This window comes from Lingula anatina, chromosome 9 (genome assembly GCF_051362555.1).
Source record: "Lingula anatina isolate TDL-2025a chromosome 9, LinAna3.0, whole genome shotgun sequence".
Classification (NCBI taxonomy): domain Eukaryota; kingdom Metazoa; phylum Brachiopoda; class Lingulata; order Lingulida; family Lingulidae; genus Lingula; species Lingula anatina.
In genome coordinates, this window is record NC_141775.1 from 13,256,062 (window position 1) to 13,284,036 (window position 27,975).

A 27,975-nucleotide genomic window follows, 5' to 3' on the forward strand; every position below is an offset into this window, starting at 1 on the left:
CTTTCACCATCACAAGTAGAAAAAACATCAACTTCTTTTCTTAAATGTGACAAACATAAAACCTCTCACTCCTCCTCTGATCCTTCACTCTTCTATGACACATGTATTTCGATGATTTTGTCCTCAAAATAAAATATTATTTTTCATCAGAGCTATCAATTACAGTAGCATGCCAAGAAATCTGAGACTCTGAGTTCTCCAACAACAACCTGAGGTTACACACAACAAACCAAAGAACAAAAACACCATTATCCGGATCATGCAATCCTCACACCTTCACTTTATTGATTGGGGAATCAGGCGTCATATCCGCAGAGATAATTATAGGATAGGCAGACAGCAAGAAGGTGAATTCAGCCCCAAATATGGCCTTAAAGAAGAGAAAAGAGATAATTATAGGATAGGCAGATAGCAAGAAGGTGAATTCAGCCCCAAATATGGCCTTAAAGAAGAGAAAAGAAACACTGGGACAAAGTAAACCCCCCCCCCCCCCCACCCCCTCAAAATAAAACAATCATAAACATACAGTATCATTTTCAAAATATTTTTTGGGATGAAAGTGTCTAGTAGACAACCCCCTTACTGCTACAACTATTAGATCTACCCCCCTCCCACTGCTCTTTTTTTTTTTTTTTTTTTTTTGAAAAAACTATACATAGGAGTAGGAGGTGAGAAGGTGTATCAAGTGGGCATTAAAGATAATTTGCTCTAGTTTGTTGTGAGTAACTCTATATACTTGTATTCAAACATGTCTTTTTCCCCTATTTTTTCTTTTAATCTCTATTAACCAACTGCAAGTCAATGTCCTAAACACACAAAACAGATAATTCCATTGAACCTGACATTGCTTTCTACTGCAGTTATTGATTTGTAAATTGCTGGGACAAGTTGGCTCCAGTTCTGCTGTGACTTTATCATGGCCAAAGTCAATGAATTTCTGGCAAACCTCTTTACTTGGTGTCTTTTGGCACACTGGATGTAAAATATTCAAATAAAACAGGTTGTTTTTACAGTATTAAGGCAGAGTTCATATTATTGTAATGGTAGTCAGTTATGGATAACTCGCAATTTCCTGTCTAGGAGACTTTCCCCATTTTGGATATAAATTATTCCAAAGACGACATCTTTTTTCAACAATACAGAAATTATTCCTGAATGGGTTCATGCCAGGACAATTCAGATGTTTTTCTTAGTGATCTTATGCACTTATTTCAAGACAGATATAGATATATTAACGAAGATGTTATATAGTTAGGCATCTAAAATTATAATATTTCAATAAGCATTAAAAAAGTGCAAATTCTTTTACATCTGATAGTCTGATAGAAAGGTGGGGGCAGTAAGTACATTGTAATGTATGGTATTGAACCATTTAATAGTATAAACTACAAAAATAAAAAATATATTTTTTCAATAATTTTAATAGAAATAATACACCTTGTACATCTTGAATAGTTCTTTATCTCCAGTAATAGCATGGATCTGATTTTATTTCTTTGGTATACTTGTTGATACTAACATGAGCACTGTACTAGTAACTGGAATATTTGGTTACATTCAGAACAGATGATTTTTGGATCTACTGGTCCGCAGATCAAATATGGCAGACCATTAATAAAAGCAAAACTGCTTAATCTTTTAAGGTCTCACCACCTCCATACAGATTAAATTTATGGCTTCGAGGTTTAATTGTTAATAGCCCCTTCAGGGAAGTCGCGTGTGGAGGCGGGGAGACCATTAAGGGATTAGGTGGTCTTGCTTTCATGTAGGGTCCGCCATATTTGATCCACGGACCAGTAGATCTGCAGATCATCTGTTGAGAATGCAACCTTTATGTAACTGAAATACACTTTTCAGACCCCTAATCCGAGGTCGCTGAATATTCTGTTTTTGGCTTTTTGCTAATGGGATAAATGTAATCATAACTTCAACATCAATTGAGGATATAGCTTATGATATAAAGGAAAACCTATTCCATCACAAACTACAGGGCAGCGGGTTCTGCATTGATCTGTGTTTCTCTTTCCTGCTCCCCAGGATTATCTCCGTCACGCAGTATTGACACAGGGCTTCTAAGTACTTCCTTTTACTTCTGCTATTGATTGACCACTTTTGTTATCATCTGTTAGCCTTAAGGAGAGTCCGCTTTGTTTTGATGGTACTGAGAACTTTGCAGAATTGTTCTGAAGTAAGATTGGTCTTTTCACATAATGCATGGTGTTGATTGCATTAGGCCATGTTGGGTCCATAGCGAGAGATCAAGCAATCAACAATACCCAGTCTCAGTTGGACTTGCATACTGTCCACTTTACACAATATATCCTATTTTTATTTTATCTGAGGATGTAAATAATGCTCTCTCTCTCTCTCTCTCTCTGTCTCCGTCTTCCTATTACCTGTCAAACAACTGGCAATTCTACTCAATTAAAGACGGAAATTAATGTTTTCATTGTAAAGGTTTTTAATTCATAGGTTCTGCAAATGATATTTTAATGTGCTTTAGTTATTGCTTGGGATATGTTCAAATAATAATAACAAAACTACTTCATGGAAATAAGCAATCATTATGATAATCATAACAGAACTGGGCTGGCATACTTGCATTCCGCCCTGTTATGTCGATAAGGAAATCAATGAGACTGAATTTATATTCTCTGACACGAAATGCATTCTCTTCACTCCCACACAGAACACAAATGCTAAGAAAATGAGAAATCGATTCTCACGATTCCCAAGATCATAAATAATGTTGAGGGCTTATATTTATGACATAAGTCCTCTGCGTCTGGTAGAAGTACCAACACGGAAAGAGTTTCACAGAAATGATTCCTTCATCTGTTTACTGAACCGAAATTCAAGTCACGTTGTGCACCAAAAATCAATTCTGACTATGCCTGCTGGATAGAAACCATCCTTAATAGTTTTGGTAAACGTAATGGCATAGCTGAAGAATTATTTTTGTATTGTGTGCATTGAATTTATACTATAATTCCTATTATAATTATTAAAGAGATGAAATTGCTGCAGTGTCCAAGATTTTTTGTTCTGAAAACAACCAGATATATTACATTTTATCTAATAATCTACTAGTAAGACTCACAATTCAGAGATCTAGAGAAACCCTGGAAAGAAGCCCCATTAATACAAGTTGTGACCAACAAATTCAGTTGTAGTTGTAAGGATTGCCAGGAAGAATGGACATGATTACAAAAGCCAGCGGGCAATAGCCCAAACACTCAGACTGGCACTGTAATCAATATTCTAACCATATTTTATTTTAATTTCATGATATACAGTTTTCCACAATTCCATTTTCCTTAACATGACAACCCTCTTGCAAACCCTCAAAAGCCAAACCAAAAACATTCACAGATCTTTCTCAAAATAGCCAAAACCGAGGCAAGTGAACTTAATTTCCATTCAATCTCTATTATCTAACATTCAAACTCATCAATCATGTCAATTAGCTTAACTTTGGAAGAGCAATTATGAAACAGCGAATGTCATGAGCAAACAAGCCAGACTAGGTGTGTCTGGGATAAGCACACATCTCACAATAATTTGCAGGATAGTTTCATTTGGGTCTACAGTCGTCAACATGCACCATGCCATGGTATCCTTCATAAGTCGGCTACACCACTCAGGGGTGGATTGAGACCGTCTTCCAGGTCTTCCGGAAGACGGTCAGATTTTAAAGTTTACATTGACAAGTATCCATTTATTTCTGTCGGAAACAGTCAAAAATGGAGGAAGGATCAACAAAGATAATTTGGAAGACTGTCAAAAAATATCTCTGGATCCGCCCCTGCCACTGGTCAGTTTGGTGAATATCTAAGTATAAACCTATATTTTGGCGTTTTTGCATAACCCGACTTATGCCATAGTAATTACCAGTATATTTTCAGTTACTCTAGATATATCTCTATAAATAAAACAAGCATTCAGGCACATTCAGCTCATGACTCCAATCTTCCAATTCAATAACAGCTTACATAAACTGATTTCTAACATAACCGAGCTATTTTGAACATTTTAAATATTATAAGTGAATGGAGCATTATTAGTGAAAGGAGTGTGACTGTTTTATACCAAAGGCCACTTTCTACTATCCATCAAGCATATGATAAATGAGCTGGGAGCACAAATGAACAGCGTATATCATGAAGTATCATGTGGGCACCATTATATCATTATCATTAAGTACAATGTTCTTACTAATGGCCAATTAGTTCAAACCTCTAATTAATGGCCAATTAATACGATCCTCTACTAGTAATTTTCATTCACTCGTACACCAGCAAAAATACTACTCTCAGATTATATCATCACGTAATTATCATGCAATCCTCTCTGGCAACACAACTGCTAATCAATATAATTATAATTCTTGATATCTGAGCAGTGCATACTACCATTTTCCATTTGGCTCACGTAATTCAGATTTGCAAGCAATTTCCCTAGAGTCATACTTTTGCATGAATCAATTTTGTGTTAATTCTGCTCTTAAGTGATTAGTTTATTTGCAGATTGTATAATAAATATGACTGCAATCAAATTAATGCTTGGCCATATAATTTGTTTTTAATCTCTGTATTCTCTATAATCCAATCTAATCCAAACATCGTAGTATCCACTCACATATTTTCGTTTCTACTTGAAAGAAAAAGCAAAGAATATGCAGTTTTTTTTTTCAATCACTCTTACCAGTATATTAACTTTATTGTAGAGTCACGAAAAGTCACACATTAATATCTTTGTCCTTTTTTTTTTTTTTTGTATTAATTAAAGATTTTTTTTTTTCTGCTTTTCATACATGGCCTTTGAAAGTGGACACACTTTGAACTTGCAATCATTTCATTTATGACGTGTAATTTTTTTTTAATTGCAATTATTGATAATATCAAGAAATTGACTCGCAGGGACTTTTTATTCAGGTCGATTTTGGACATTTTTGGAAGAGTATAAAGCAACTCACCGTAGTATGAGACCAGTAGGAGTAGTCATAGTTATATCTCTTGGTCTTCTGTTCCTTAGGACCTGCCTTGGGATTGGTAATGGCTACAAAGGAAAAAACATATCTATATTATTATCAGTGGCTAAATATATCAAGTTTATATCTATGGTAATCAATATAACAGCAATGGCAAAATATAATAACACTTTATCAATGGCGATTTTTTTTTTTCTGAAAGGACATCGCCTACTTATAAGAGAAGTAATAATAAATAGACTGGTACTTACGCAGATGCAATTTTTATTTTTCATCATTTCTGAGGACTGCGTGGTTTATTGTTAAACACTGATCACTATCAGCACCACATCGTGGCACAAATAATTAACCTTATCATTAACTTTGGAGGTGAGGGGGATGTATAGTGATGAACGAGTTGAGTACTGGAGTGGGTGGCATTACTGGCGATGATAACCAGATTGCATGAGGGCACATCTGGCAAAACATCAGGCATGTTGCAAACTGTAATTTTTTTATATTTTTATTCATTTTTCATTTATTTATTTATCTTTTAAATTCATTATTATTATTATTATTATTATTTATGTATTTTTTTTTATTTAAGGGAAATTTGCTGCAATGTGGCTGCAAATTAGCAGCAAGAAATTTTTTCTTAGAAACTCATTGCTTCAAACTTCTCATTTTGCTAAGGGGTACACTGCATGGTTCAAGGCTGCATTCTGGTCATTTTTATCCGAATCTGTTTTAGTCATGATTTTGGTATACTGCTAATTTTACTGGACACATACCAAGCAGCGTTCAGCCTGAAGGTAATTTGACCTATTACAGTTTCATAACACTGAACCATTACAGCTACCCACATTTAGATTTGAAAAGCTGCCACTGTCCCTTAAAAGCACAATGTACTTTAAAGGAATTAATGCATTCATGGGCTTCTGTTCCGCTATTTCATTATACACAACACATTAGGAACAGAACAATGTTCCAGGGAAAGCATCCTGCCTGAATAACCTGAATCTATTATTTAAGGACTTGTGGGAAAACTGCATCAATGGAAGTTTCAGAAAAAAAGAGGGAGTTTTAAGAGCTTGAAGCAACTGATGTACAAAGATCAAATAAAATCTGCTCCATTGTCAGAGGTCACCGAGCCATTAGGGTTGAGACCATTAAATATGATGCTAAAAATAAAATCAATCTTTTTGCTGATTTTTATGGAAAATGGAAACAGATACTCAACCCTGAGCAACTAAATGATAACATTATGATCATTTCTTGAAAGGAATTTGTGCTCTCCAGAATAACCACAGATACGATGACAGACTGGTTTGGATTTGAATGAAATTCAAACAAAATTTAAAAGCAACAAAAATTCAATGTTCCTTGCCTAATAAAAAGATGGTAAGCCATAAGCTGATAAAGATATGGTAATGGTAAAAGCTGGATTGCATTGCTTTTATTACAGTTACCTTCAATCTACAAAAATATTTTTAAAATATCATTTCAGACTATTTTGGTCAATTATCACTAGCTCCTCAAGCCAATAAAGGATCAAATTGATAATAGTCCAATGGGCATTTGTTGGCATAGGGCCAGCAGGTCAATGGTAAATTTGAGCACTGCAATTAAACGAACTTCATCAGAACAGTAAAGGAAAATCAACCTCGCTGTAATAGGATCGAATTAGTTACCAAGGCAACCCAACTTCAAAATGTATGCTTTTTCGTCAGTTCATTTGTCACTGATATTGGCAACCCGTCAGTTAATTGAACATTCACACTGAGTTTTTCCATTTTGATTTCTTTGTAAATCAGGATGCTGGCATATCTAGTTACTTTTGTACACTTTTTATTCATGATTTACTGTGAATAGACGTCAACACTAATGTACTATTTCCTACAATAATGTTAGGCAAAACTATTGGTCACAGAACCAAGGTCAGCTGATGAAAAATATGTAAGATCTCTCAAGTGTAAAAAGTATGTCTCTCTAACTTATTTCAATAAACTTGTTGAAAAAAACAGAAAATATTTCAAACTTTAAGTCTAATTCATAAATTATTTTACTCATTTCAATTTTTTTTTTTTTTTTTTTTTTTTTTGCTTTTCCCTCCAATACTAAAATAATTCATTAATCATTAACTTCAATTTTAAATACCAACAAGATGGGCAGGGAGTAAAACCATGAGTACTGCCAGCATACCCACTGGTGGTACTAATTACATTCAAGTAGGAACATCCCATTTATATGTAAAAGTTGCCATAGAGGAACAAAGGTGCTAGGGTCCATTTAAAAGAATACAATCTGGAAATTTAGGCTACACCCCTAAATCACTCGTCTTGATACCCCCGACTCCTGTATTTTTATCTTTTATAACTATATCAGCAGGTAAATTTCTGAATCGGTTGCTTTCAAACAGAGTTGGCTATGCATTAGTCATCAGTATAGATGTCATACTATCTTTTATCATACACAAATCTTAAGTAATAGTTTTTCTTTGGTATTAGCCGCAATCATTGGCTAACTTGAATATTTATTGCAACTTGAACAAATTTTTCACTCCTAAAGTGTCCAAATTTTGCATAGTCTGTGCCTAAAATGTATGCCATTACCACACCCTGTCACCACTTTCACAAAAAAACTTCAAGTCAGTTCCCCAGCTTAGCTGACTTGGATTTCCATGAGAGTGCTGTTACACTGCTCCTGATAGGTTAAGATGTGCCCATGTAACCTTGGTAATTAAGTTCTTAGCCAGGGAACCTGTTGAAGTTTTTTTTGTGAAACTGGGGCCTGCTGTCAGCCATGTTGGGGCAGCGTTACTCACTTGTTGTGTAGCCGTCCATTTCTATAATGCACTGGGACTGGTGCGCTATCTCCCTGTTGTTGAACGGGCGAACCCGCACTGCAACCTTCACAGATGACATGGTCTGAAATTGGGGAAAAAATCTAATGTAGTTTGTAAATTACTAATTTCAAGATAAAAAGATATGTTGAATTGTTTCTGAGAACTACGTTATGTTTGTAATACCTGAAAAAATGTCAAGAGGAATTTCCAATTTCACAGTAAGGTGATTAAGACAGGGTTCCCACAGATTTGGATTGACCTAACTCCCTGGGGGTTCACGCTAAATTGCTGTCAGCTTCCAGGAGCCGAGCGCTCACAAAAGTTTATTACCCCCTTACAGCTTTCAGTAGGCGGGACAGACATTTAAGCCAATTAAGCTGACAGCAATCTAATGAGACTCTACAGGGGGATAGATCGATCTAAATATCTGTGGGAATGGTCTCTAAGTTAAAATAGGTGTCCCTCTTAGTACTGAATTTAAATCTAATATATCAAGACATGGTTAGGAGGTTGGAATATATGCAGTGCCCAAAAGTTGAAAGATATCTAGTATTCAAAAGCCAAATCCTCTCACTGTGACTCAGAACCATGGCCAAAGCATATATAACAAGTGAATCACAGCAAGTGGCACTTAGTCGAGTCACCTGACTTATACTTAACATTTCTTTTCTAGCATTTTTCATTCTGCCGAAGCCATTTTAAAAAAAATTTAAGCTTCAAAACAACAAATGGCATTTGCAAAATCATTCAACAGCGACTAAAATACTTTCCATCTTTAAAAATATCTTGAAGAAACCAATGAAAAAAGTTATATCATTATATGTAATATTACAATGGATCAAACTGGAGTCTTAAGTTTAAATCATTGGATTCTAAAAGTCTTTCATCCTTACCTCAGTTCTGTGTGATAAAAATGTGCTCTTGTTGTGCTGAGTAAAAAGTGAAACTTTAAAATGAGTTGGAAACGATCTTCATGTTTTGGTCTTCATCTTGTTGCTTTCATTGTAACTGAAAGGAAAATAATTTTTTATCAAGTTTTATTGCTAATTAAATGTTTTTATAAGAAAATTGATATCACGATGAATGAATGAAAGAATGAATGAATGTATATTATTTGTCTTTGTCTAAGCAAATTTGCATGTTTGAAGATTCAATTCTACAAGTGACTGCGCTTGTGTGACCGCACACGAGGGGTCTCTGTATTAGTATATATGTGATACGTGTCTTAGTATTATTGCGAAAAAAAGACGTCATCGGCCTACAAAACATACACTGTACTACGCACACAGTTACAATACACAGGAAGATCACAACAGAATAGAATTTGCATCCATCACCACCCATATATAACCTTTCAAATACCATACAAGACGGCCATCACTCCATTTTCATAATGAAAAAGGTGACAACTTTCCTTTAATACCTTGAAGTAATGAGAAGATGGCATGCTGTAAGGCGCGTATATATATATTCAGAAATGCCAGCGGGATTCAAATCATTCATCAAAACATGACATGTCACATGAACATGCTTTCACTTTGTAAGATGAAGGCAAAAAGGAGTTCAATCTACTGAACATGTATCAGTAAATCATGGCTAATACAATGACTCGTGCAGGGTCTAGTATCCAGGAAACAAAAACATTCACAATATTTGGCAACAGACAACAGAACATAATTGCTGGGGTAGCGCTAACACTCCGTGACTCGCCAATTTAGCCAAATGCTAAAACTGCCTTTAATTGGCTAAAGAAAAAGGGCTTGATTTGGCATGTTTTAGCCAAGTTATAACCATTTTGATAAAACATCGACAAAAATGTGGTGATTTGGCTAAGCGAAAAAAATTGCTAGTGCTACCCAGAATCGGCATACTAGTAGTTACTTATTCAATCAATGTGTCTCTTGTATATATAATACAAAACATGATAATACAAAAGGTAGCACCTAAGAGGGAAGTTGGTTTTAACTCTAGGACAAAAATCTCAGTGCACTCCGATCTACACTAAATATGGAGAAGCCTAACTAAATTAGTGTCACTCTTAGTCTTAAAACTAGAGCATTCCTACTTTTTTGTAAAAGAAAAATTCAAGTACATGTAGATACATAGTGATTTATTCTGTTTAAAATCCAAACCACAACCACTACCCAATCCCAACAGTTAAACAGTTTATCTGTCTCTATATATTTGATTACTCTCACTATGTTACTGTCAGCATCTATCTCCATTCACATCCTCAGTACATCACCTCCAATTTTCATAACTTTATGTTTTCTATCTCCATTCTCATCCTCAATACATCACCTCCAATTTTCATAACTTTATGTTTTCTATCTCCATTCTCATCCTCAATACATCACCTCCAATTTTCATAACTTTATGTTTTCTATCTCCATTCTCATCCTCAATACATCACCTCCAATTTTCATAACTTTATGTTTTCTATCTCCATTCTCATCCTCAATACATCACCTCCAATTTTCATAATTTTATGTTTGTAAACACAGTATCATTAAGTCAATAACACAATGGCAATCAACTGGCAAAAATGTCTAATACAAATAATTTACCACTCTGTCTTTGAGGTAAACGCTAATTGAGGACTTCATGTGTCTGGCTTCTTCTTAATTGAATAACAGCTGTCATATAATTGAACAGTACACGGAACAATTAAAATATGGTTAAGATTACAAAAGAAAGCGACCGTCTTGTATTCCTTAATATGTCTAGGAAAAAAATGCTTAGTCAAAAAAAATTCATCTATCCTTTGGTAACCTGACTCTCATCTCTGTTTTCTTTACATAACTAATGAAATAACAGCTGAGTTCTTACCAATTTCATTGAAGGTCCCATCCATTGTAATTCTAGATCATTATAATAATTATTCCCACCTAATAATAGGCCAACAGAATGTCAAATGGCATTCCTCCTGACAGTAATCTGGATTAAAATATGATTCCTCTTAAAAAGCTTTTCATCGCCTCTTACCAGTTCCACAAATGAATCCATCCATTGTGCGTTAATTGACGTCTCTAATTACGTCCTATCCAGTTCAGCTACTTCACTCAATGGCCGACACTTAGATACTTATGTTGCAGTAAAGGTGAAAAAATTTCCTAACCAGCTGCCCGCTCCAGAAAACAGAAAACAACGTCATTCTGTGCCATTTCACCTCGGCCTAGACGACGTCATGAATATATTTCTGAGGATAATGTTATGCACATATACAGACTGTGGTAAGTCTTTGCCGAGAGTCTGAGAAGTTTCCCCACAGTATAAAAATCGACATTCTTAGCAGTCATCGTTATACATTCTTATTCAAGCTTAACTGAATTAAGGCGGTTTGCGGCAGTTTCCAGATATAAATGAAATGTACATATCATTTAATATGCTCAAGACTGTATACATGGGGAAACAAACCATGACTTAAATTAACAGATTTCCTTCAACTTTTGATCAAGAGTACATTTAAATATAAAATAACTTAAATGAAGAGCTAAGTAGCAATTTTTAAGCAATTTTTTTGCTATATTTTATCCATTTTAATCATAAAATAGAGGGAACATTCCAAATGTTATGTGCCACTAAAATGACATTTTTCATACTTTAAAAATAATAAAACATACATGATGTGGCTTGTTAGATCATCATGCTATTTTATATTAGATTTAGGCTTCTGTTAAGAAATCAATTCACAGACTTTGGGGTGATTAAGAGTCTGTTTTCTATTGACATCAGTGAAATAATGACATTGTCCCTATGATTCACACACAGGTCAAAATCATAACATTATCATAATGACATTATTATCAAAGTCTTCTAGTTGTTGGCATAAAAGCATGAATTATAAAATAGAGTTCATACATTTGTAATGTCAACACTTCACACTGCCACATACTGATGGCACAGAGTTAGGCGTAACCTCAAATCACCCTCATATTCGCATGCACGCACTGATACACACCCAAACATGAACACACACTTTTTGATTCATCAACAATTCTTTAACACATACACTGGTCCAGAAATTAGTACCAACCCACTTCCCCTGGGACAGGTAGGAATGACCCTCTAATGACCCATTCTCACTGCATTTTCTTTTCCTCCTTTGCATAAACCCAAATACTAGTACAGTGTACAGTATTCCCTCACTCTTGAGTCCACTCTAACCCAGGCTCCTTCCCTTCCCCCATCCTCATTTCACCCCCCTCTCTCTCCCACATATCAGCGTAATCAACCCTTATTGCCAAAACCCTCTCTCCTGGAAAATTTAATAGATAAGGGGATGTGTACCATCCAAACACAGTGGCCCCTTGATGCTGTCACACAGCCAGGCAGCTAGCACAACCAAGAACACATTCCATGTCACAACTAACACAATCCACGACCAGGGCCACATTATGATGACAGGGATGCTGAATGCTGTATTTTTTTGCAGTACAATAGGCCCCTGTGGCTTTATCATGGATGGGAAATATTTCTAGACAAAAATCAATACCCCGCAGCCAGCTCTCCCATCTATGCCTTTTTGTGCTGGAAATGTTCATATTGACTCAAGTAATCAATAGATTCCGATTCTCGGCTAATTCCAGAATTCATGCAAACTCCATGTTGGTTTAGACAAGAAGTTACATTTTGCATCTCAAATTATATAAGTATTTTCAGGAAGAGAAAAAAAATACAGATTATATCTTATTTTCCACAAATAACCTTTTTTAATTGACAATAAAAAAGCTGTGTTTATAAGGCTCTAAAGGCAGAGAAATTGGACTAAATATCTGTAATAATGATCTTCTAAAGCATACCATTCTAAAGTATATTATTTTTCAGTATAAAAATTTCGTTATTTCACACCAACAAGAAATGGTTAATCTGAGAGGAGAAATGTACTCATCTCAAAATTAACAAATAACTTGTTTTCTTTTAGATTTCTTCTCTCTGCCTTCTAGTAATGGGAGCAATTATTTTGCAAACGCAAACCTTCGTGTTTACATTTTTCATTTTGGTTTGCCATTTCAGATGAAGTTGTTGTTTGTGGTTAGCTATTAGTTCCTGAATGAAGACAGGTGACAGATGCTAATAATCCTTCTGGCTGTTTTCAGGGTTAACTCAAGTGTGAATTGAGAGGGCGGCGGGGGTAGATGTCAGTAATCACCTTCAACATGCAAACTTGTATAAAGCTACAATTCACGTTAGACCTTTCTTTAGCAAAAAAAGGGACTGTCCTGTACAATTCAGCAATTTTCCTTTATACTATCCAAGCCATTGAAAAAAGTACAATCTATTCACAATCTTGAATTGAATTTTTTTTACCACCCAGAGTTAAAATCACCAGCCTTCATCTCCATTACAAGAGTCTTTCAAAAGCAAAGGCACTCAGAACTCAATAATCAGGTCACAGACAGTAATTTGTGAATGGTTTATGTAATGGAATACCTTGGTGATTCAGGGGAAAAGAGTTGAAATTTCCAGAAAATTGATATTTTGCTATATAAAGGTTCAATGTTCACTGTGTAGCTTTAAGACACAGATCGATCTTCACTTTTTAAAAAAAATAATTTTTTGGATTAATAAAAAGAATAAAGAAATAAGTTGGTATGAGTTGTAGGTTTCTTCGTTTCATCTTTTAATCAAAAGGGAAAAATATAAAAATTAACACTGCAAACATGCTGTGAATGCTAGCTTCACTAGAATTACAGATACTAGTATACAACTCATTTTGGTCCTCATCAAATTGCAATGGGTAGTATCTGAGGCATTTACAGGATTCATGTACATTTCGAAGTCATGTTTGAAGAAGTACGTAAGAGAAGCCTTTTCAACTTGAACATGTCTCTCTCTTTGTATGCAATCTCAATATCTATAAATAAGTTTAAGAAATCTTAGAGAAGCCCCTTCAATTTAAACATATTTTTCCCTTTGGTGAGTCCTCTACCCTTTCCATTTAAAGTTCTAGTAATGTTTTTCTTTTATGTGGCTTCTACCCCTTTAATTTAAAGAAATGCTTCCCTTTGGTGCAGCCTGAACCCCTTCAATTTAAAGAATCGTTTCCTTCTGAGGATCCCAAGAAAAATAAATCAAACTATGAAGAATTTCAAATTTATTCCGCTCAGCACTACACTGTCAATTTTGATGACAACTGTCATTTGTATGAACTTGTACACGTGTTTATGAATTCCCAAAGGCATGTGCATCAGTACAGACATTAACGTCACCACTGCTAGAAATCACTTTCCAATCGCATGATATGGCTAGTCAGTATATGCCTTTGTGAAAATAGCTAAATGAAGCAGAAATCACTTTCAAATCACATGATATGACAAGTCAGTTTATTCTTTTGTGAAAACAAAGTGGATTTTAACTTCAAACTTGCCAGCACACACCAAATGTTATAAATATTAACTTCATATGCATCAGGCATTTTAATATGCATATTTTGTTTACAATATATATATATTTTGGCTCAATGATAAGAGACAAAGTTAGATACAGCAGGTTAACACAAAAATAGTCTGGTTTCAGCTTCCATAATTACCACATGATAAGGCAACAACATCTCCAGGACTCATAAACGATATTATCATTTACTGACACTACCAGCAGATCTTTTAGCACTAACATCCACATTAACCACTCAACCCATGAATTACCCAACACACCTTTTAAGCATTTACCATTACCATAGCGATTCCTAGCACTAACATTCACCGGCTTATCTACCCGATGTTCCGATCTCCCCCCACCCTGTCCCCAGAGAAGCTTTAATTCAAGAAGTGACAGGTTACAGTGTACCAGTTATGTACAGGCCACAAATCATAACCACACAAAATAGTAATAATCTGAAGCTTATAAATGCATAAATACTGAAAAGCTACTCATTTTAGCTATTGACATTTTTTTAAATAAAAAACATCAAGAATCTTTTAAAACTTAATAATCAATTTTCTCAGCCATAAGAAATATAATGACCTTTTCAAAACTTCCATTAAATGCTATTCCTCCTTGTACCTAACTACAGTTAACCATATGTGAGAGGAATTATTGAAGGATAATTTGTCATTAATATATAAAAGATTTGATATGCCAGTCATATAACTAAAGTTATTAACATAATTTCAAAACAGCTGAAGCCAAGTGGTGTATGCAGTATCCATTCCCCCATATAGAGCTCTGCCTAATGCCTATCCTATCTATCATGTAGATTAGGTATCTCTTTAATTATTGATTATTAGTGCTTTGTAGCGCCAGTCATTGCCTCTTAGTATGTTGGTGACGACACTTGCACTGTGTCCTTGTATGAGACTACAATTGTACATGGACTTCTCAGTACACTGTATAATATGGAGTGAATAGTAACCTCTAGTAAACGTATATATATATGCCAATGCTGATTACTATAAGTATTTGTGTATTTTTCATTCAGGGTTTCTTCTATAAAACAGATACCAAAATATCATTATTGAAATACAAAGGGTAATTCTGATTTTTGCTGTTGTTTATAAGAAACTGTTCTTACATATGCTAATGAAATCTTTATGTAAATATATACATTTTTGCTCTCATATACATCCCACCCCATCCCACGCTAAATCATAACTCCACCCTATCCCACATCCCATCCCAGCTCACTCTACCCAATCCCAACCCATCCCACAACATGGCCTATTCTCTCCTATAATAATTATATATTAATTCAGAACATGTCTGAGTGACCAGGATATCATGATCTGCACACGGCATATGAATTATTGAACACTGATCCACAGTCATCAACATAATGTACAACAAACCTGTCAATACCACAGGGCCAGGCTGACAAAATACATCACCACTGGACCATAACAAACCCATCGGAGATAATTATAATGTTTACCAAGCTGGAGAATATCATGATTTTGAGTTAAATAAAGTAAAGACTATATGTATTTAAATGGAAAAAGACAAAGAAGAACTTAGACACTATGCCCAACAAAAAAATCTCCCCATAAAAGACACAAGTGCAGGTGGACAGGTATGTTCTGAAGTTACAGGTCTTGTTCCAAACTGTCCAGGGGCGGATTCAGTGATATTTTCTGACAGTCTTCCAAACTATCTTTGTTGATCCATCCACCATTTTTGACCGTGTTCCGACAGAAAAAAATTAGATACCCGTCAATGTAAACTTGAAATTCTGACCGTCTTCCGGAAGACCCAGAAGACGGCCTAAATCCGCCCCTGCTGTCAGCAAGCAATGTCCATCTGGGTCAGTGGTCAAGCACAGTGGATGACAGCCTGCAGGTCTTTGCTCCAGCAGAGTGTGTCACATATCTTTGATCTATAAATTTATCACTGGATTATCCCCACACTTTAGAGCCTCCCCCCCTTACTTAACTGTGATAGGACAATAAGATAAGATAACATCAGATTGGTTTACTGTAGCTATATTAAGGCATCATATACACCTACCACAACAACTGATTTCAAACCCATACTTCAGGGGACCACAGACACAAGCTTCGTATTTTGTCAGAGACAGTTAGGAAACTATATTATAAGCCTGAATCTTCCTATTATCTATTAAGCTACCTGTGTCAGGCCCGTAGCCAGGGGGGTTCGGGGGGTTCGAAAGAACCACCCTTTTTGCTTGGAAAAGGTCCACTCTGGGTAAAATTTGATCTATGTACTTGAGGATTTTATGGTAAAAGGTCCACTTTTTCAGAAAACGAACCCCCCTTCTGAAATTGCTGGCTACGGGCCTGTGTGTTTATGTTTCACAGATGTTACAAATTGATTTCTGTGTGTCACAGCTTTCCATGCTGTCCCTGTAGATAATAACAGTTGCTTTGCAAAGCTCCAGATCCACTGAAAGATAACCCCAGGGTGTCATAAGAACAATATGCATTCAAAGCAATGACACAAACTGAGGTTCTGCTAATTCTCATAAATTCATCTTTTCAGTAAAAGACCTGAAAAGTGTTCCATCTTCCACTCAACGAAGTCTCTTTTCTCCAAGATATCTCACACAACTGTGGTGCTAAAATATTTCAGTAGCGGCTAATTCCATTGCCAGTCCTTCACCATATAATGTGTTAAATAAGAAGTCATAAATTGAAGTAATAAAATTAGCTAATACATCCATATGAACATCCATATCCAAACATTCATTTCTTCATCTAATTGTATAATTTAATATACACTTCTTTATCCTCTCACAATATCACAATTCAACCACAAAGTGCAAACATCAACCACATTTGTTGAAAAAAATTGTAATGATCTGAATCTCAGTAATATCATTATCTCTGCCCAACCAGTCAGAGCCAGAAGCAGAAAAGCTACAGCCACCTTTCCGCCTTTGACGCCACAGGCGCGACATTCCTCTATTTGTGAACGAAAAACACTCTAGAGAACCAAAGCATTGGACTCAACACAGCACTAAAATGCACTTTTCTTTTTGCTATACATATCATTTTCACGACAGCGGGGGGAATAGCAACACATGATAATGACTCATCCGACATCAAACATATTCAGAATATTTATTGATTGCCTTGTGAAAATGCCAAGCAGAGAAAATAGAAAATCTGCGGTGATGTTGTAGAACGTCCTAGGAACTTATTCCTGATAATGCCCTCTCTACTCAAAAGAAATGTATTAAGCTACAAAGCTTACCTTGAATCTCTTACATCGTTGTCCAGTGAAGACTGAAAATTGAGAAACTGTTTTGACGAAGACCTTCGTCCCACTACTTTTCCACTACCGGAAGTAAATTGTCAGGTTGATCATAGAAACAAGATGACCCCGGCATGACCATGGAGCATGGAACGAACCAAAACTTTCAAAATTAAACAATCTGTTATAACCAATGAAGCTTCATTTTAAATCTTATAAAGCCTTTGGAAATTATACAAAGAAATTCTGTAAGGTTTGACAAAGCGTTTGACAATCGTCTTTTGGAAAATCTTAATTTCAATCCTGTCGGAAAACACCACTCACTTGTTGGGGCATGCATGGCGGGCCGAGTACGGACAGCCGTGCAACTCTAACCCTAACTATTCTTGTGCCTCGTCTCGCGGCAAACCGTGCTGTTTTCCGAGACAAGCTTTCATCACGGGGACTTGGCATTCATTTAAACTCAAAAAAGCTTGTTTTTGCTCCGGCAACTTTGCTAAACGGTACCGACGGCTCTATCGCTCTTGGCACGGAGGCCCTTGTTGACCGCGATGGGCGACCGGTGCTAGGGTTCGTCCCTACTCGACGCTCTTTGTTTGGTTAATATTGGGCCTGGGATGTCTCCCAAGTTTGACTGCCAATTCATTAAACACCAGTGCTTTTAGAAAATGCTGCTTGGCACGAGTTTGGCCTTGTGGCGTTTTCTTACATGCGCACATATTTCTTTTTAAGGAACAGAATCTCGCCTGGGTATCAGTGGTAACTAGTGCTTTTCACCATTTCCAGATATGATTTTTTTTTTTTTCATTTTGTATCTCTAAGTCCAAGAAAAATCTATGCCAGTACTCCTGCTTATGTAGATTCCTGAATTTCGCCACTGAGGCTATTTTCCTTCTACTTTTTTAAAATTTAAATTTCTTTACAATTAAAAATATTAATAATTAAGCCCTTTAAATAGTGTATTCAAGATTTTGTTAGTTCCACTTCAATCGATCCCAAATTCTATGAATATTTTACCTAAAATAAGTTCGAACTTTTTTTGTGTGTGATCAAACTCTTTAGGAGGGAGTAATTAGAATACAACTACAAGGAAGGAGATGATATCAAAATAAAACGTGAGGTGCAGCTTATTTGCCTTTAAAAGACAGAGCATACCACTCTGCCAAAACATCTAAAACAGTACACAAAAACTTCTATTTAACACATCATCAGAAAATGTTTTATAAAAATAAATGAAAATTTATTTCAGTAAAATATGTTAAGATACACAAATCAACAAATTCTTTAAACATATTTTTATATAATAATTTTAAAGACATTATGTTTTAGCAAGTCTGCTACAGAAGTTGTTTAATAACCATTGATAATAATCTAGTAATGCACAAAAAAACAAGGAGATATTAATTATACACATGAATTGACATCTTCAGACATGAACCTAGGTTTAAAAAAACCTCTAAACATGGGATCCAACACCTAACCTTGACAAATCTCAGGAACAATCAGAATTGAATTTTTAAAAAAGCGGTATTCTGCTTTTCCGCAGAAAAAAACAGTCTGCAACTATGGCCATTGTCAGCAATTTGAAATTAGACTCAGAGATGCAGAATTCTTCAATGGCTTAATATAATTACAAATACTCCAAACTGAAGAACCACCAATTTTATAAAATGAAAAGTAGAAATAATTTAAATATAAGCAATATTTCCTCAAAATATCTGTGATAACATTTCCTTCTGACAATGGCTTGTTACAGGTTGCAGTATCTGGAGATTTAAACAACTTTGGCAAAAATAGTAAAAGAGAATTTTATCAGAGAAGTGAAGCCAAGAAAAGCCCATAATCTCCAGTAGTCCAAATCTTCAATCATTATCTTTCAACTTTTTCTTCCTTGACTATTTATAAAGCTAGAGATCACTCCAAGTGGGTACACTGCAGCCGAGGAAAAATGCAAAATATTCTTTATAAAATATAATGAAAGTCAAAATCAGTTGAAATTGTAACAACTTTTATCCTCAATTTTAAATCAAAATTTTTGAAGAGCATTTATGATATCTTGTTAAAAAAAACATTGCTAATGATAACATAAATCTATGAAAGGTGTAAGTAATAATGGTAGGAATCATCCAAAAGAAAGTTTATTCCATTCCTCTTCTCGATGTGTAAAATTGTAACAATATTGCTGTGCCAAAAAAGTAAAAAAAATCTCCCAAAGTCATTTTGGTTCAGGTGAAACAAACCTGCTAAGTGTGGGCAATGGTGGTCTTTTACTAGATTTGTTAAACGTTTTAAGTGAGGGTCCCTTGGAGGACTTTACTTTCGCAGTGAGTGGTCTTGGAAGGGGCTGGACAAAGGTCATATGACCCCCGAGTCCGTTGTAACCAGTTCGAAACACAGAGGACTGACTACCAGCTTTGTTCTTGTTAAAGATGGAGTACTGACCAAAATCTGGCATGTTGCTAATGTCCTCTAAGTCACATTTCAGTTTTTTAGCAGGATTATTTGTGGAGTTTGTAGCAGCAGAAGTAATTTTAACATATTGTAAGTTATTCTCATTGCACTCTCGTTTGGCAACAGTATTTGGACTGGGTTTGACGGGTACAGGCGACTGAAACAGGTCAGGGGTCACATCAAGGTCAATGGCCTCAGTGTCGCCCCCTACAGGTGTGGATAGTTGTGGCGCTGGGCTCTCGTGTAAGAGTCTGTGCGCAAAACTTGCTGCAGTGCTATTTGGGGAGCCGATTGCTTTTTCCAATTTCTCAATTTTCTTTCTGAGACTCATCCTCTCTTTCTCCGCGTGTTTCAGATCCTCCTCTGACATCCTCAACATTTCTTTGGCAGATAACAACTCCTCCGTTCTGTCCTGCAAAAGTTTCTTTTTGGACGCTAATTCTTTTTTGTGCTTATCTATGTCAGTGCGCAACTGATTCCTCTCCTGTTTGATAGTGGTCTGCTCCTGCTTGAGGAGGGTAACGTAAGTACACAGCTGCTTGACCGCCCCCTCTCCACTGCCCCAGTGGTTGACCAACTCCTGGACATCTTCTTGTTGACCTGAAACAATAAATATGATGTAGAAATTATGTACCTGTAATAATATGGACACTGCTAAAGTTATCCTTAATTGAGTAACTCAATTGTTATCAAATTAAAACTTGCAATTGGCTATCACTTACACAATTTATTCAAGAGCAAATTTCTCTGACTATCAGTTTTCATCCTAATATTTTTATTTTCTATTTTAAAATTTTCAAATTAGCTAAGGAAAAGATTATGTTTGGATTTTCTAATAACAGTATATCAGTAAAAACTGTATCCATTTAACAGGCCAGGTAGAAAATATCAATGCCAGTACCTTTTATAACCAACTCTACACTCTGTAAATCCTGAAGTTTCTTCCGCAGTCTCTTGGTCTCTTCTTTACAATTCTGAGCCTCTTTCTGCTGATCTTGATAGTAACTCAACTCACTCCTCAGGGACTGGTTGGTTTGCTGCTCTCGTTTATACATATCATGAGTCTTACGCTTGTTCTTTTCCATCTCAGCAAGCTGTTTTTGTAAAGCTTTAAGCTCTTCAAAGAGTTCATTTTTCTCACGTTCTTTTTGTTTCACGACCAGGCGTACTGTATCCAGCTCATTTTTTACTTTTCCTACATCGCAGTTGTCTCCCTCATCCTCGGCAAGGTCAAAGAAGAGTTTATGGATGACACTGCGCCTGTTGACATTGAGCCGGCACTGTGGACAAGTGTTGGACTGCTCCATCCATCTCATGAGGCAGCTGGAGAGATAACAAGTATCTGGCCATTAAAGATGCATAGGGACTCAATTTTTCGTACAAAAGTCAACCAGATGTAATTTCATCATTTCAAACAGTATAACATAGAGAAATGCCAAAAAGACATCATTTCATGTTACTAGTAAGTTTACAACCAAAAATTTTAAGAAGATGCAGTTAAAAAACTCTTTTATGGGTGATAGAGTGATTAATACGGTTTATCCCTTGGCATGTTGACTTTATTTGACTGGTATAAGATGGTAATTCTTTTATTGTAAATTGAGATTAACAGAAACGGACATGGGATATGTTGCTAAATACTCACTGATCATGGAAGGTGTGTCCGCAAGGCACGGCCGAGACATCAGCCTCGCGGTCAAACTGCTCAGCACAGATGCTGCACACAAAATGCATGGCTGTTTTCTTCACAGCCCTAAAATTTTTAAAACATGAGAACACACTGAACGTAAATTTAAAAACAAATCAGTAAAATAGGTGTTTTAAACAATCATACTAAAACGCGTCATTTAAAATGTGATTTTCCAATCTATCCATTAAAGCAATTCGCAGGGGCATCCATAGAGAAAAAATACATTGTAAGGTTTGCATTAATTTAAGTTTAGAGTTGTAAATTGAAATGGGCAGCCCCACTATTTTATGTGATCGAGTCATGTATATTGATTTTAGCGAATTCACGGTTTATAGAAACGTTTAAGTCGTTTTTCTTACCTTTAAAAATAAAGTGGAAGAAGCTGTAAGACAGCAATCCTTGCTATTTCATGATTTTAATTAAATCATTAAGTCTAACTCAAACACCTGTACAGGATACGAAATCCGCGCCATACATTTGCGCCTGCGTGAATCTAATCCAAACTTCCGGTTTGTAAACCTTGTTTGTGCCTTGCTCTTTACATACGGTGTCACATTCTGAGTTTGTTTGATAATTATAGATCAATCTAAATTCGTTTTGTCAACATGTTTAAAGCATTTGGAGTGATTAAATGGCTTGAGGTACCTTTTTGAAAGGGGAATGGGTCGTGTTTTTTATGCTTTTCTTTTTAAACCCAAAAGCAAATAAACTGTTAATAGTAAACTACCCCAGTAGCCCCGGCCCCCTCACACACACATAAATATTCTTCACTCTTAAATTTTAATCAATTAATCAGTAACAGAACCCTGTTAGTGATCTTCTTTGTCCTTTTTATTTATTTATTTATTTATTTATTTATTTATCACTTTTTTTAGTTTTGTCGTCATACTAGTATCTCATAATTTCTGACATTGTAATTTTAATCAGGGAACAGATTCAGCAGATTGTTTATTACTTGTGTAACTGAAAGGAAAACTATGTAGGCCTACCATACAGACCAAAGTCATTCTCAAGTTTAATAATAGATTAATTTGGATGATAAAATCAAAATCTGAGAAAGATTCAGGAGGCTTTATAATTTTGGCAAAGAATCTAAGTCGGTTCGAACCAGAAAACTCGTTTGTTTTTTATTTACTGTAGAAGGGCGAAGCCTGCGAGGTTGCTATCGGTATAAGCCCCTATATATAGGCCTAATGGAAAATAACACAAATGAAATAGTCCTGTACATTAATATAATTCATCCCAAGTGGTTTTCATTTTTGCCAATTAAGATCATTTCATATTATAGTAATGAATATACATAAAACATATGAGAAGAAAATTTTGAATTCTTTTCTATTATTCCGGTCCTTTGGCATCCTGAGCTGGTTAAAAAAAACTTTCAATGTCATATAGACCTACTGTCATATAGACCTACTGGGGGGTCCGGAACGACAGAGATCGGATGCGAAGCCGACCACCGCTCCCTTGGTGTGGGGTTCGGGGCCCGCTCAAGGGCCCCGAAATTTTTGTGGTGTTTTGGAGAGCAAACAGTCGCCTTAAGTACGTTTTAGAACTACAGTTTAGCTAGTCAAAATTCTAAGAAGGGAATATTGGTGTGATATATCTTTCAGAAACCGAAGGGGGGGGGGGGTCAGGACCCCCCTGATACCCCCTCTAAATCCGCCAATGACTTACTTAAGAATTGTGACAATTTAGAGTCAACACGAGGTTATTTATTACATGACACAAGCTTTGAGGAAACATGACGAGAGTCTTTAATTTAAAGTAAGTCTAGCTTTACTTGTGGGAATTGAACTGAGTAAGTTTTGACAACGTAACGCGACTGATTAACAGAAATATCATCATCGAGTCCCATAATTTGCCCCCTGTTCGTTCTGTGTTGATATAGTGAATTGCAGTATTACGTTGATATATGTTAAGTTCGCAACGTGCAATGCCTTTGCCCCAGTTATCAACATGTGCCCTCTTTAAATCTGTGCAAACAATGATTTGTCGTTTTATGCTAGGTCTCTTCCTTTCTACCCGGTATATAAAGGGCCTACATGTAGTCTGCACAGGTAACGCTGTTTTACGTGAAGTTTGAGAACACATGGGCGAGGCTGGCTGAATGTGAGGTGAGGGTTACTCTCTCTCTATCTATCTATCTATCTATCTATCTCTCTCTCTCTCTTGGTTCTTTAGACTTCACTAGACAGAGTGTTATGAGGAAATGCAGACTACAAACAAAGAGATTACGCAAGAGTAACAGAATATGCTGGTGAATTTTTGAGTATACGAGTAAAGCTACAGGGTACGCGTACATGATGCATTTAAATTTCTAAATTTCGGATAAAACACTGCGCACTTGTTGCATGATGTGAATGCCTGTGTTAGTGCATAAGTATACGTATAACTAGGTGTACATGATTCATTTCATTTACAATATTTCAGGTCAAATATTCTAACGGCATGACTGGCACATGTTTATTTGCACAGCGCCACAACTTGAAATAGACGCTTGGGCCTGTGGGTTTCTTTTTGTGCGGTAATATTATAGCTTACAGGGTAAGTTTCTTGCACAAAGAACATGTAATCATAGCTGGTTCTCCGGGCGTGTATGTTTTGCAATAACTGTAGCATGCTGTCCACGATTTACAGTGTTTCAAGAAATAATTTTGGTGTAGAGTTGACATGTTAAGCGATCATTTAATTAAAAAAATCATTATGAAAAACCGGGCCCTATTTATAAACATGAAAATCCACATATATACATGAAGGTTATTGTACATGTCGGCGCTTCTTTTTAAAAGACTTCATTGTTAGGCATACTGTGGAATACACTCCTCTTGTCTATTTATCTATAGCTACAGAATTGCAGGTGAATACATGGGCAATGGGCATACGGATTCGTTAATATGTCCAAGATGAATGCGATAAATCTTTTAAAAATCAACGGGAGGGGGATTTGGTGCCGCGCTTAAATTTACGATGTATAGACAATGTAAAACTCATCAACTCACAACTCAAATTAGCTCCATCATATCTACTGGAGCTCAATTTTACTTTGTTACGTGTATTAGCTGAACTCAGTTCGAACAATGCCGAACTTGAATCTCTGTATAACTCGAACTAATTCCCCACATCTAAAGTGCCCTAGCTATGGGGACTGTACATGTGCATGCTTTTAACTCACATCAACCGAGGACCCAGCTTCAAACAAAGGGACACTAAGCTCTGGTAGATGTACGCCTGTAGTACCTATATTGTATCTGAGAACCTCGTCAGGTGAAAAACTGGGACACGAGACAGCAAATCGAATCGGTATGTCAAATCGATGTTTATTTATACATGTAGGCAGGACTAGTGTCAGACATCGATAATAGCTGTCTGTTTGACCTCTGAAATAAGGTCGAGCCTTTGCTACTGGCACATTACAAGGGTTTTACAGCTTCATGATACCGTTAAAACATTAGCTGCCTTGGTTATAGAGAAAAACCCCAAAACCGAAAACAGAATTATTCCCCAAAATGGCGTACAGCGTCACCCGTTGGACACTGCACTTAATCTCTGTATTTAAATGGTCTTTTGGGAAGTATGCTTTATTTTTGACACAACATATATGTACAGGGCATTGTTTCTATGATTTTATCCGTTTTGCTTCATCTGGCCTTAAATCAGCTATTTTTCTTTGAATCCAAGTTAGATAACATATGTATACCTGAAATTGTTTTTTCCTTTCTTTTCTATTTGTAATGTATTGCGCGTCAGAAGTATGGTTTGTGAAAAAGATACAGAATTTTGAAATTTGCTGACTTAAATTTGGTGAATACGAAATATGCTGAATATGCTGCTCAGTACTACAATATATATATATTTTAACTTTAGCGTGATTTTGGTAGGCCTACCAGTTCTTAAGGCGTGGTCATTATAATTCTAGTTCTTATCATTTTTGTTTTCAGCGCTTCGGGCTTTTCCCATTCAAAATGCCTTCACTTCCAAAAAAGATGGTGAAATTCTTCGTGATCAGCATTGAAGCAGCGTTCACACTGATTATAGGCCTTTTTATTCCGAATTTTGTCAAACGTTTCATAGTGCGACGCAGATTTAGGAATGAGAAAAACCCCAAAATGGTCGAAGTTTTTACAGATATCGATGGCTTAGCGTCCTCCTTGTTCACGTGGACACAAGTCTCTCAACGCTGGCAGAGGCAGATGCAGTTTCTTTTCTCAACGGCAGACAAGGGTAATTACGCGCCTAATGTCCCACTTTTCCGCCTGAAAGACAGATCGAAATGTCGTCTGCTTGATTTTGCCAAACCAGGGCGCCCTCTGGTGATCAACTTTGGAAGCTGTACCTGACCCCCGTTCATAGCAAAATTGGACGCCTTCAAGGAGTTGGTGACCAAATTTGCCGATATCGCTGACTTTATCACTATCTACATCCAGGAGGCTCACCCATTTGAAGGATGGTATGTCGCCTCAAAATATAACTTGCACCATCATAAAACTTTGGAAGATCGTTTTCAAGCGGCGGCCATGTTGGAGGGAGAAGATCTGCCCTGCCCATTACTTGTTGATACTATGGAGGAAGCCGCGCAGATAGCTTACGCCGCTCTGCCTGAGAGGTTGTACATCATTAAAGATGGGCGGGTTGCATACGAAGGGGGGTTTGGACCTGAAAACTACAAGTTGGAGGAAGTTGAGGCATGGTTGCAATCACATTAGGCGATGCCTGTTATATACGTTGTATGCAGTGTATGTCTATTCAAGTAAACACAGAAGTTAACTGATAGATTTCAGTGACAAAAATTTAAAAGAACGATAAAATCCCGCACCGAAAGTTAGCACAGTACTGACATATTCCAGTACCATTATATCCCCTAGTGCCACTAGATCCCTGTATCAAAAGATACTGTACCGGGCGGTGTTACCAGTGTTACCCAAATTCTAAAATACACCGGTGCCAAGGTACCCCTCCCGTGGGGGCCGTAGCGATAGTCCGAAGGTTCAATAGTCCGAAGGTTCATTGGTCCGAATGTTCACTATAGAACCTTCGGACCAATGAACCCTTGATTAAAAAATCGATGAAAATGTTGCCACTTTTCGGACCAATGAACCTTCCGACTATCGAGACGCCCCCATCCCGTGGTATCTTTTCCCACGTCATTGGCACCATGTTCCATATGATGAAGCATTTTCAACTCCTAATCCCCTCCCCACCACCTCAACACACACGAACTGTGATATATCGGCCAGGGATATATCGGTAGGGGAATCTATAGCTATTTACAATAACCATCCATTATTTGCTTGGAATTATTTTAAGTGGCAAACCAAACAATGAGTGAAAGAAAAAATAGAAGATAGTTTTAGTTAGCAGTACTTCTTGATGCATGAAAGTTAATATGCAGGCCAAATGCATTACCTTGGTCGCATGAAGAAATAGCTCAAAAAGACACATGGGGTCACTAATTAAAAATTATAGCAAATACAGAACAGTGTATAACATTACCATAACGTGTTTTGGGTATTATACAAACGTTATGGTAGCGTTATAATAACGTTCTGTGTTTGTTTGGGCGGTATTAACTGTTATTATTATTATTATTATTATTATTATTATTATTATTATTATTTTGAAATGAGTTACAATTTATGCACAATATACTCTAAACAATGCATTTATAAAGAGCATTTAGATCACCTTAAAATTGAGGGTGTGTACCGAGCATTTACATCAGCAGCGTGTTCCAAGGAATGTTTTCCAAAATTAAGGCAATAACTCGCTTAATTCAATGTTATCAAATTTTTAATAGGTATACTGCTTGAAAGTATTATTTTAAGAGTAACAAATACCGAAAATTAATCGTATAAATGAGAAAAAACTTGATATTAGTGAGTATTTGCCATATTGTGTTGATTCCTCCATGATGGTGATGTTTTAATAGCCGTCGGCAGAAATATCACTTGATCTATCGGCATCAGCGCAATCATTGGGATGCATTCTCTTTGCTGTATAAAAGTTTGGTTTTCTGTCAAATTATACACCATGAATAAAAATTAACTATCAAATTAAAGAAATACTATGCAGAAGACCATCACTGGTTGTTTTCGGTATTAAAAGGTAAGAAAAAAAGAAATGTGTTGGTTTTTATTTCCAGTACAGCATTTCTAGTTAGGAGGCGTCTCGATAGTCCGAAGCAGTGGCCGATTTAGAAGGGGGGTCAGGGGGGAGTCGGCTTCGCATCCGCAGACCCCCCTTCAAACAATCCTGGATCCGCCCCTGATCCGAAGGTTCATTGGTCCGGAAAATGGTAACATTTTCATCGTTTTTTTAATCAAGGGTTCATTGATCCGAAGGTTCTAATAGTGAACATTCGGACTATTGCTA

General features: G+C 36.3%; 2 protein-coding genes and 1 pseudogene across 20 annotated transcripts in view; 1 reads left to right on the forward strand and 2 right to left on the reverse strand.

Moving 5' to 3' along the window:
• The window catches only part of LOC106162045 (kinesin-like protein unc-104), a 68,655-nt gene extending 51,036 nt beyond the window's left edge, over positions 1–17,619 (reverse strand). For 16 of the 17 annotated variants that reach the window (XM_086994994.1, XM_086994991.1, XM_086994996.1 and 13 more), the window contains exons 1-4: positions 17,463–17,619; positions 8,708–8,822; positions 7,794–7,896; positions 4,976–5,058 (exon numbers count right to left, since the gene is read on the reverse strand). In XM_086994994.1, coding sequence (XP_086851120.1) covers positions 4,976–5,058; positions 7,794–7,893 — 183 coding nt within the window. In that variant the 5' untranslated portion in view covers positions 7,894–7,896; positions 8,708–8,822; positions 17,463–17,619. Of the gene's footprint in view, positions 1–4,975; positions 5,059–7,793; positions 7,897–8,707; positions 8,823–10,799; positions 10,960–17,462 lie in introns of those variants that run through there. The other variant, XM_086994981.1, reaches the window with a different exon arrangement.
• A 1,059-nt stretch (positions 17,620–18,678) lies between these two features.
• LOC106151244 (E3 ubiquitin-protein ligase TRAIP) lies at positions 18,679–22,091 on the reverse strand. Its single transcript, XM_013524391.2, has 4 exons — positions 21,963–22,091; positions 21,559–21,666; positions 20,815–21,236; positions 18,679–20,513 (listed from the first exon to the last, which is right to left on the reverse strand). Exons 2-4 carry the CDS (start codon positions 21,645–21,647, stop codon positions 19,678–19,680), a joined length of 1,347 nt encoding a protein of 448 aa, XP_013379845.2. The 5' UTR covers positions 21,648–21,666; positions 21,963–22,091; the 3' UTR covers positions 18,679–19,677.
• A 1,444-nt stretch (positions 22,092–23,535) lies between these two features.
• On the forward strand, positions 23,536–27,724 carry LOC106151249 (type I iodothyronine deiodinase-like; annotated as a pseudogene). 2 transcript variants are annotated; one of them, XR_015331160.1, is made up of 3 exons: positions 23,536–23,720; positions 24,037–24,150; positions 25,545–27,724. The product of XR_015331160.1 is annotated as a type I iodothyronine deiodinase-like, transcript variant X1 (transcript). The 2 variants fall into 2 exon arrangements; XR_015331161.1 differs by lacking the exons at positions 23,536–23,720; positions 24,037–24,150 and adding an exon at positions 24,747–24,906.
• The last annotated feature ends 251 nt before the right edge of the window (positions 27,725–27,975 follow it).